This window comes from Pristiophorus japonicus, chromosome 3, assembly GCF_044704955.1.
Source record: "Pristiophorus japonicus isolate sPriJap1 chromosome 3, sPriJap1.hap1, whole genome shotgun sequence".
In the NCBI taxonomy this organism is placed as follows: domain Eukaryota; kingdom Metazoa; phylum Chordata; class Chondrichthyes; family Pristiophoridae; genus Pristiophorus; species Pristiophorus japonicus.
This window is the reverse complement of record NC_091979.1, coordinates 166,993,676-167,003,450: the sequence shown is the minus strand read 5'-3', so window position 1 is coordinate 167,003,450 and position 9,775 is coordinate 166,993,676. Positions and strand designations below refer to the sequence as shown.

Here is a 9,775-nt window from a genome sequence, read left to right as displayed (position 1 = left end):
AGCGATGACTTGCACTTTACCTTACCATGAGTTTATATTATATTTCTTAATGTCCCATCGGTTTGAAGCAGTGAAATAAATGTTTGAGGTGTATTGGATATATTCAAGAGGGAGTTAGATATGGCCCTTATGGCTAAGGGGATCAAGGGGTATGGAGAGAAAGCAGGAAAGAGGGAATGATCAGCCATGATCTTATTGAATGGTGTTGCAGGCTCGAAGGGCCGAATGGCCTACTCCTGCACCTATTTTCTATGTTTCTATGTTATTTAACTTGTGGCAGTTGTTGTATGATTATAGTGCATTGCTCGCTTAGCAAATTGCACAAGATGACAAGCTGACAGGATCTGGCCCAGCACTGAATACATATCAGGATCAGGAACGTCCTGACCATTCTGAATGTCGTTCTTTGTAGTATATCAATTTATCTATAGTCCCTCAGCAAAAGAAATGCCTCAAACTCTCTAATAACCTACGAGGCTGTTTTTCTAAATGCATGCATCTGATAGGGAGACTTGCCTGCCTGGAGCAACAATCAGAAAATTGTGGGGCGCTCTCCAAAATTCTCCATCTGTTAATTTTAATGATTTCCTGATATATGCTCGCAGCGGGTGAGGGTCTCTGCCAGGAACTGCATTCGTAAAAAGTGGCTTTATGGCATCTGCTCTCTCAAAAAAACATATAGTTGTTATTTAAAATGAATCCTAAAACATTTTAAACTAAAATAAATTCATCTGGATTACTATCTGGTTGGAAGTATAATTTTGCCCTTCGGAAGTTACAGAAGCGAGTTTCAAACATGGTTCTGCTTATCAGGGATATAAACTATTGTAAAACTTAAAGAAGTTGGACTTGCTAACTTTGGAAAGGAGGAGACTTCAGAGTAATTTCAAGTTTTCAGGATTATGAAGAGAGTTGAGAATGCTGATCCAGACAAATCATTAACACTGATGAAGGACTGGAATATCAAGTCACAAGTTTGAAAAATAGGAATTAGGAGTAAGATGGCAACTTCTTCCACCCAAAAGTTAGTAGATTTGTGGAATAAGTCACCGGGGAGGCATTTGAACTGGAGAGACAATTGAATGTATTTTTGGAGAGAGAAAGGGTAGAGGGATATAGTGAGAAGATAAGGTTGATCAATGGAAAGGGGAAAGGCCTGTTGGACTGAATGGTCTTTTCCTGTTCCTAAAAATCATTACCTGTTCTATGATTTTAAAATTTTTTATCCGTATATGTATTGCTGCAATTTATGAAAAGATCTGAAATGTTTGTTTACACAGATTTCTTCAGTTTGTTCACTGGCACTGGCACACTTGTGAGTGTTAAGGTCAAGAGAATACTTAGAATATGGCAAAGAAGCTGGATCTAACAAAACTAACAGAAGACGAGGCCCAACATGTCTTGCAGGTTATTAAACGAGATCTGAATCTGCGTGAGAAAGAAAACGACAGACTTGGGTAAGCACAGCTAAGTAAAATAAAATATAGAAACTGTTTTTTAATGACTACTTTGCATCTGTCTTCACAAAAGAGAGGGACAATGCAGACATTGTAGTTAAGGAGGAGGAATATGAAATATTAGATAAGATAAACATAGTGAGAGAGGAAGTATTAAGGGGTTTAGCATCTTTGAAAGTAGATAAATCACCAAGCCTGGATAAAATGTATCCCAGGCTGTTAAGTGAGGAAAGGGAGGAAACAGTGGAAGCTCTGACCATCATTTTTCAATCCTCTCTAGATACAGGTGTGGTGCCAGAGCACTGGAGGTTTCTTATCGTTGTATGCTTGTTTGAAAAGGGAGAAAGGGATAGACCGAGTAATTACAGGCCAGTCGGCCTAACCTCAGTGGTGGGCAAATTGTTGGAGAAAATTCTGAGGGACAGTATTAATCGTCACTTAGAAAGGCACGAATTAATCAACGACAGTCAGCATGGATTTGTTAAGGGAAGGTCATGGCTGACTAACTTAATTTAATATTTTGAGGAGATAACAAGAAGGTTGATGAGTGTAGAGCATTTGATATAGTCTACATGGATTTTAGCAAGGCTTTTGACAAGGTCCCACATGGCAGGTTGGTCAGAAAGGTAAAAGCCCATGGGATCCAAGGGAAAGTGGCAAGTTGGATCCAAAATTGGCTCAGTGGCAGGAAGCAATGGGTAATGGTCAACGGATGTTTTGTGACTGGAAGGCTCTTTCCAATGGGGTTCCACAAGGCTCAGTACGAGGCCCCTTGCTTTTTGTGGTATATATTAATGATTTAGACTTCAATGTAGGGATGATTACATCACTCAGAGGGTGGTGGGGGTCTGGAACTCACTGCCTGAAAGGGTGGTAGAGGCAGAAACCTTCACCACATTTAAAAAATACTTGGATGTGCACTTAAAGTGCTGTAACCTAAGGGCTATGGACCAAGAACTGGAAAGTAGGATTAGGCTGGATAGCTCTTTGTCAGCCGGCGTGGACACGATGGGCCGAAATGGCCTCCTTCCATGCTATAAATTTCTATGATTCTAATTTCATAACAGTGAAGACACAGGGACAAGATGGAGGAGTCTTTAGAACAGTACATGTTGAGCGGAACAAGAACTGGTTGCAGCATATCAATTTTGAATATTTCTCCAGTGGTGCGCCGGTCTCAACACAACATAGTTGCAAGTTGGCAACAACACTGCTCTGTTCTGCCATTCACAATATCTATAAAATTCACTTCCAGATGCTCAGCTGATCCCAGTGTGCACTTAGTCTAGGTTTAGTTTGTACCTTATTTACATCCTGTGATGCTCACGGTACCCAAAACCCAAAATTTCCGATTCCTGATTGCTCCCCAAAAGCTCCTGACTGAGGACAGAATTAGGCATGGCTCTGGATCTTTTCTTGGTCCAGTAGCCTTCGCATACTTGTTGTTTAGCCTCACACATAAAAAATGGTCACTTAGATGAAGCACTGAAGGGAAATCTTTGGAACAATATCCAACATGAGAAGAAGAGGGAAGGGAATTAGGGGAACAAAATAAATTACAGTTGCTGTATTAGTGCATCTTATTTGGAAAGATTACCTGGAGCTTAGGGCTGATTACTGTAGTACTGTTCTGAAGTAATTTTTCCAGGCCTTTGTAAATATGGACTCCTGCATATTGAAACAGAGATACTAAAAGGAGGCATAACTCAGGTTCTTTGTGTTATACATTTATTGAATTACTCTAAAGGGGCAAAATTGCACTTTTATAAAGTCCCATTAGTACCTCCGGGGAGGGGTGGGAGGGGGGGCTACCGGGGCAAACGAGGTTATCGCCTGGGGGAACGGGTCGATAGAGCTTCCAGGGAAATTGCCCTGGAAGTTTGGGAGTGTGTTGAGTCGCCAGCGGCACACCCCATTATTTGCGCGCCAGGCTGGTGCATGCATGGCAATGACGACATCGCCGTGTGCGCAGACCACTCACCGTCCTGCACTCACTCCTTTGTGCCCTGCGGGGGAAATTGCCTCATGGGCGGCGAGAATGGCGGTGGTCGATGTCACCGCCAGAAGCTGGCGGAGATGGACCGCTGGAGCCCCCCTTAAACTGTGGGCCACCATATTTTTCTGTCGGCCGACTCTTCTGTCCTCGACATCCTGTAACCCGGCACTCCGTTATGGGTGCCAGGCTGTTAGCCCAGTCGACGGCGTCCCTGGTTGCCCAGTGGCAGCCGCCAAGTGGACTGCAGAGCGCGAAGCGGCCCTCCCCTTTAATTGAAGGGGAGGGGTGTTCTGCCGTGTCAGTGCTACACGGAGCACCCGCTTAGCGCTGACGTTACCAGCGGGATGCAGGGCTCTGGAGCACGGTGCTAGACTCAGTGCTGTGCTACTGCCCTGGGAGCGCCTCCAATAGTGCTCCTCCTCTATTGAGGGGCGGAAGGGCCGAATTCCGCATCGGGGGTGAAACTTCCGGGTCAGGCGATAAATGTTCTGGCCCCGGAAGGTTACCACCTCCAAACAGGGTGTGGGACAATTTCATCCCCTAAGTCTCTGAAAGTGGTCAGTAAGAATTGGATAAAGCAACACTTCCTTTATGAAAACATGTGTTGCTGTATTTTTTGGGAAATAGAGAAGAGCCATCTGAGCGTACGCCATCGAAGACACTGTAATTTCAGAGCCCATTATAAATCTGAGACCTAATCAGCTTTGAGTTCCAGATCACTATCCAGTGACCCTTGCTGGAGAGTGGCTGTGCGAAGACAGAATCAGGCTCGGCTATGATACTCTCCTACTCAGATGTCTGCATTAGGAACTAGATTGCGACTACCAAGACTAACTTCACAGAGGACCCTTACAGTCAGTGAAAAAAAAAGACTTGCATTTATATAGCACCTTTCACAACCTCTGGACATCCCAATACGCTTTACAGCCAATAAAGTATTTTTGTAGTGTAGTCACTGTTGTAAGATAGGAAACGCAGGAGCCAATTTGCACACAGCAAACTCCCACAAACAGCAATGTGATAATGATCAGATAATCTGTTTTAATGATGTTGACTGTGGAATAAATATTGGCCAGGACACTGGGGATAATGCCGCTGCTCTTCTTCGAAGAAGTACAATGGGATCTTTTACATCCACCCGAGAGGGCAAACGGGGCCTCGGTTTAACGTCTCAGCCAAACGACAGCATTTCCAACAGTGCAGCACTCCCTCAGTGTCAGCTTAGAATTTTGTGCATGGGATTTAAACCTACACCCTTGCTAACTCAGAGGCAAGAGTGCTACCAACTGAGCCACTGCTGACATCCAAGTGGACAGAAGAGACTTTTATCCTATCAGTCTGAACTGGATTCAAACCTGCATCCTAGAATTTCAATTTTTTAAATTATTTCCTGGTTTTAATTTTTAAATAAAAACTTTTAAGTTCCACAGTAGATTTTGTCTCTGGTCTGTGCAGAGTTAACTAATCTCAGGTAGTGTTAAAGTTGCCTCCAATTGAAGAGAAAATAGCCATGGTTCTTATTCTTGATTGTCATACATTGACCCTTGTTGGAAAAGTGAAAATGTGTGGTTGTCAAGCACTCACTGACAAGGCTCATAAGAGAAGAGTGGCCACTTGAGTGAGGTAATGGAGGGCTTGGGGAACTGAACACCAGCATGAGTCAGGAGAATCTTAAGAGGAAAAGTACAAAATTACCTTTTCGGGTGAGCAAGGCATGTGTAATGGAGGTCTCTGCTCCTCATTGGGGTTTCCTTCATCTCAAGACATGGCTGGACTTGGTAGCTCATCTTACTCAGCACTTGGCATGGTCTGGTGAAAGAAAAGGAATTTATTGAAGCAAAGCAACTGGTAAAATAGCATGACATTTGGATCAGCACTTCCCATAACAGCAGAGCAGGGCTTACTCCAATTACACCAATACATCAACTAAAATCTTATCATTCTATCACATTGGAGGTAAGCATCATTAACAACACATTCTTCCAGTACAGTACAATTACATGTATGAATGGTTATCTGTGGAAAAGGGGGAGAAAGGGAGGGACTAGACTCAGTGAAGGAGAAAGAGCCAAGCGGGTAAAGAAAGTGAATCCACTTGTGTTTAGTTATATTAGTAGCATGTCAGTTAGAAGCCACTGGTGCTACCTTTGCCTTCTCTATTGCAAGGGTGACAAGGGTGAAGCTTCCACACCTTAATGAATATTTAATGACTCTACCAAAGCTCCATAAAGAGCCAAAAGAGTTCAGTTTTGTCTTCGCTCCATGTTGGGGTCTTCATAAGAGCAGAGGGGAGATTGTTGGAGCAGAAATTCTCATCCTGCTTGTGCTGATTAATTATTGTTCAATTCCAAAATACTTCACAAAGTTAACTAAATAAGCCAAGTGTGAACACTAAAAGCACAAACAAACATAAAGATGTACACATGTACACATATATGTGCTTGTTTATACACAAGTGTTTTGTATGTGGGTAAGTTTTTGTGCTCATCAAGAGAAAGGTGTTATCCCAAGGGAATGGAACATTTTTCCCATTTCAGGAACCCAATTGCATCGTCAAACATCTCCAGGTCACCTATAGCAATGTTACATATAGAACAAAACTCCCTTTAAGTTACATCAACGAGGTACTTTAGCCCCAATCTCAAAAGAGCATCTACTATTACATTAGGGTGATATTTCCATCTCCTGCACCAGCCATCCTTTGGCCTCTGATTGAGATTATTCATTATGCTGTGGGCCTGTTTCCACTTAGAATGGAATTGAACCTTCCTTAAAACTCATTTCGCACAGGACTCCTCGTAGTTTAGGCTGAATCTTGTGCTCATGAAAATGGGGAATGAAACACTTTTTCCAGTGACATCATCAACCACTCCCAGGTCAAATATCGAATAATTAGATGCAAAGTAAACCTCCTTCTGCTCTGCCTCAACAGTGTGGTTCAGCCCAATGTCAGAGGACCATCCCCTGTTGCATGATGGAGATATTTTTCTGTTGCCTGTAATAGCCATGCTGTGGCCTTTGAGTAAGAGTGGCAATTTAGTGTCACTTACTGCTGAATTGGGTGACGGTTTTGTGTTCTGGACCCTGATAAGATAATACCGTTGTGACTGGTAAATCCATAAATCACGTGAAGAATATTAGTCAAAGGTTATCCGATGAATCTTGTTACTTCAATTCCTCTTAAGAAAACTGGCTTAGATCATGTCTAAGGCTTGTTACATACCTAAAATTTTGGCCTGCCACTGAATTATATTGCAGAAATTCAGATTATATTAGCAAGTAAGCAAACTACTATCCTGTTACTGTGTTTACAGTACTTATTAGTGAAGGAGTTAACTTTGTCTTGTCACAAGCATCAAAGACAGGGTATAGATGCAGAAATCTCTGAAGTAATGTTACTTTATTCATCATCATCATAGGCAGTCCTTCGAAATCGAGGAAGACTTGCTTCCACTCTTAAAAGTGAGTTCTCAGGTGGCTGTACAGTCCAATGCGGGAATTGCAGTTTCTGTAACAGGTGGGGCAGACAGTGGTTGAAGTAAAGGGTGGGTGGGGAGCCTGGTTTGCCGCATGCTCCTTCCATTGCCTGCGCTTGATTTCTGTATGCTCTCGGCGACGAGACGCGAGGTGCTCAGCGCCCTCCCGGATGCTCTTCCTTCACTTTGGGTGGTCTTGGGCCAGGGACTCCCAGGTGCCAGTGGGAATGTTGCTCTTTACCAAGGAGTCTTTGAGGGTGCCCTTGAAACGTTTCCTCTGCCCACCTGTGGCTCACTTGCCGTGTAGGAGTTCCGAGTAGAGGGCTTGCTTAGGGAGTCTCATGTCGGGCATGCGGACGATGTGGCCCGCCCAACAGAACTGGTCGAGTGTGGTCAGTGCTTCGATGCTGTGGATGTTAGAATATTAACACATTTCTGGTACCACGATTAATACCATCATAAGATTAAACATTAAGGAGCATAGAAAATACTTGTTAGATATAGTTAATTATTAGATATATTCAAAAGGAAGTTATATGTGGCCCTTGTGGCTAAAGGGACCAAGGGGTATGGAGAGAAAGCAGGAATGGGGTACTGAAGTGCATGATCAGCCATGATCATATTGAATGGTGGTGCAGACTCGAAGGGCCGAATGGCCTACTCCTGCACCTATTTTCTATGTTTCTATGTAACACAGTTTAAATCATTACAAGCATAATTTAAATGCATCAAAGCATTACCAGAATTCTCTGCAATTAGAATAGAGTTACACCTGATGTACAAGATTACATAACTCAGCAAGATTATACATTGCATAGCTGACAGATTAGCAACTTTGATCAAAAGTCTATACAAATATGTTTAAACTCTTCAGTGTATAGCTGACTTGCTACCAGCTTTGACAATCTTTGAATTGATACAGCCTCATTTATTCGTGTTGGCTATAGTAGAGAAGGGGTCACTCATGTTCACCATAGGAACACCTGCAAGGTTGATTTCTGTCTGTAGCCATGGTGTTTCTTTCCCTCACCCTATGCCTAGCTTGCTGTTGGACCTAACCTTGCCTTTCTGTGCATGCATGTAACTGTGCAAACTTCTGTCCCTCTGTTCCCAGACACTTAGGGGCCGAAATTGCCCTCCACATGAAACGGGGCACACGTAACCCGTTTCGAGTGTTTACACCGCCGCAGTGGTTGAGGTTGCCTCTTGAGCGAAATTCCGTTCATTTTTTTTAAGGTGGACTGGAAGTCGCTCATAATGGGGGCGGAAGTGGGGAGGTGAGTACACCAGAGGGGCGGAAAAGTTGGGGGCGGGTGTAGTGACTGCCACTGTCAGTCAACAGCGTAGCGCTGATGACGTCATCATGGTGCCACGTCACCACAGCTTTCCCCCCCTTTTTTTTTTTGAAATTCGTAGCCAATCGTTCCAATTCTTTGTCAAATCACAAACGCCAGAGGTCACCTTGCACACGCCAAGGATCACTCTGCACCAATGCTCTTAGCCAAAAGGCCTAGAGCCACTGCACCGTTCCTGGAAGTACTGCAATACCAGGTTCGTGCCATGGAGGTGGATGGGTCAGGTCCCCCACACACCTCCGTGGAGGTGGATGGGTCAAGCCACCCCACCCACCTCCTGTTTCCAAAAAAGCAAGCATATACCTTCCTGATCCAGGGAGAACCACCCGGAGGTCATGGTGGCTACTCCCCTGTCAGGTCAGTTACGCATGATCTTAGCCAAAAGGGAAAAGCCTGCGCGATTTCTAAAGGTCAGTCCACTGGGCCACCAGGGAGGGTTTGGGCCAGGCCAGCATCCTGGCACCCTGTTGGCGGCCCAGCCGAACCTGGGGGCATAATTGTTGAGCCGACATGGCAGTCAGCCGACAAAAAACATGGCGGCAGCGACAGTGCATTCTCCCCTTTAATGGGAGCCGCACCGCCATTGCAGAAGGCCTCAGCCTCACTGCACCGCTGGGAAAAAGCAGATTTTGGCACCACCAGGCGGGAGGAAGATTTTCGAATTTCGATATCGGGGTGGGGAGCATCGGCGGTGCGCACTGTGATATTGCACTTAGCACGGATCGGCAGCATGGAGCGGTAGGAGGGAGCGGGTCACCGCCGGGACACCGCCATGTGGCGCTGCAATCCGATGTTAAGAAGCCTTAAGGAAAGGGACAATTTCGGACCCATAACAATTAAGTACAAATAATGCACTTAAACATTCGCAAGTGAACTTCTCAAACTTTCTAAAGTCCCACACTTAACATTTAGAAGACTTGCTTCATAAGCTAATGTGGACACTTAGATTTATCTCGATCTCTCTTAACTTCTCTTTATTTCTCAAGACCTTCCCTTACAGCTTCTGTAATTTCCTATTTGAGTGTGACAAACCCAATATTTTATACACTTAATTTTACTAAGTAAAGTTCCTTTTCCTGCCTATTTGTTACCTGACTAACCAAGATGATCCATTTGTCACAGACAATGGGCTAGATTTTCGGTTTTCGGCAAAAATGGTAGTTTTACGCCAAAATTACCATTTTCGCTGCACTATCATTTTTAGGCCTAACATTCGGCTTTTACGTCCGTCGGAAAAGTCGGCATTGCACGACGATTTGCGGTGCGCTGCAAGAAGCTTGGGAGAGAGGAAAAAATTTTTTAAAACCCGGCAGTATGTGGTAGCGCCGTTGCAAAGAGATACCCGAGGATCCCGCCAATCGGAGTTTCGCCATGGAGGGTCCAATCGCGACGAAAACCCAGTCACAAACCTGCCGAAAATCCGGCCCATTAACTTTGTTAAGTCACTCATTTTCAACAATTGTTGAAGAATACGCTGACCAGCATCAAATA

The 9,775-nt window shown here is 44.2% G+C and overlaps 1 protein-coding gene across 1 annotated transcript in view; it reads left to right on the top strand.

Annotated features, from left to right (window-relative positions):
• Positions 1–1,347: 1,347 nt before the first annotated feature.
• LOC139260002 (melanophilin-like) overlaps positions 1,348–9,775 on the top strand; it is a 245,813-nt gene continuing 237,385 nt past the window's right edge. The window contains exon 1 of the mRNA XM_070876047.1: positions 1,348–1,457. Within this exon, the coding sequence (XP_070732148.1) occupies positions 1,348–1,457 (110 nt within the window). The remainder of the gene's footprint in view (positions 1,458–9,775) is intronic.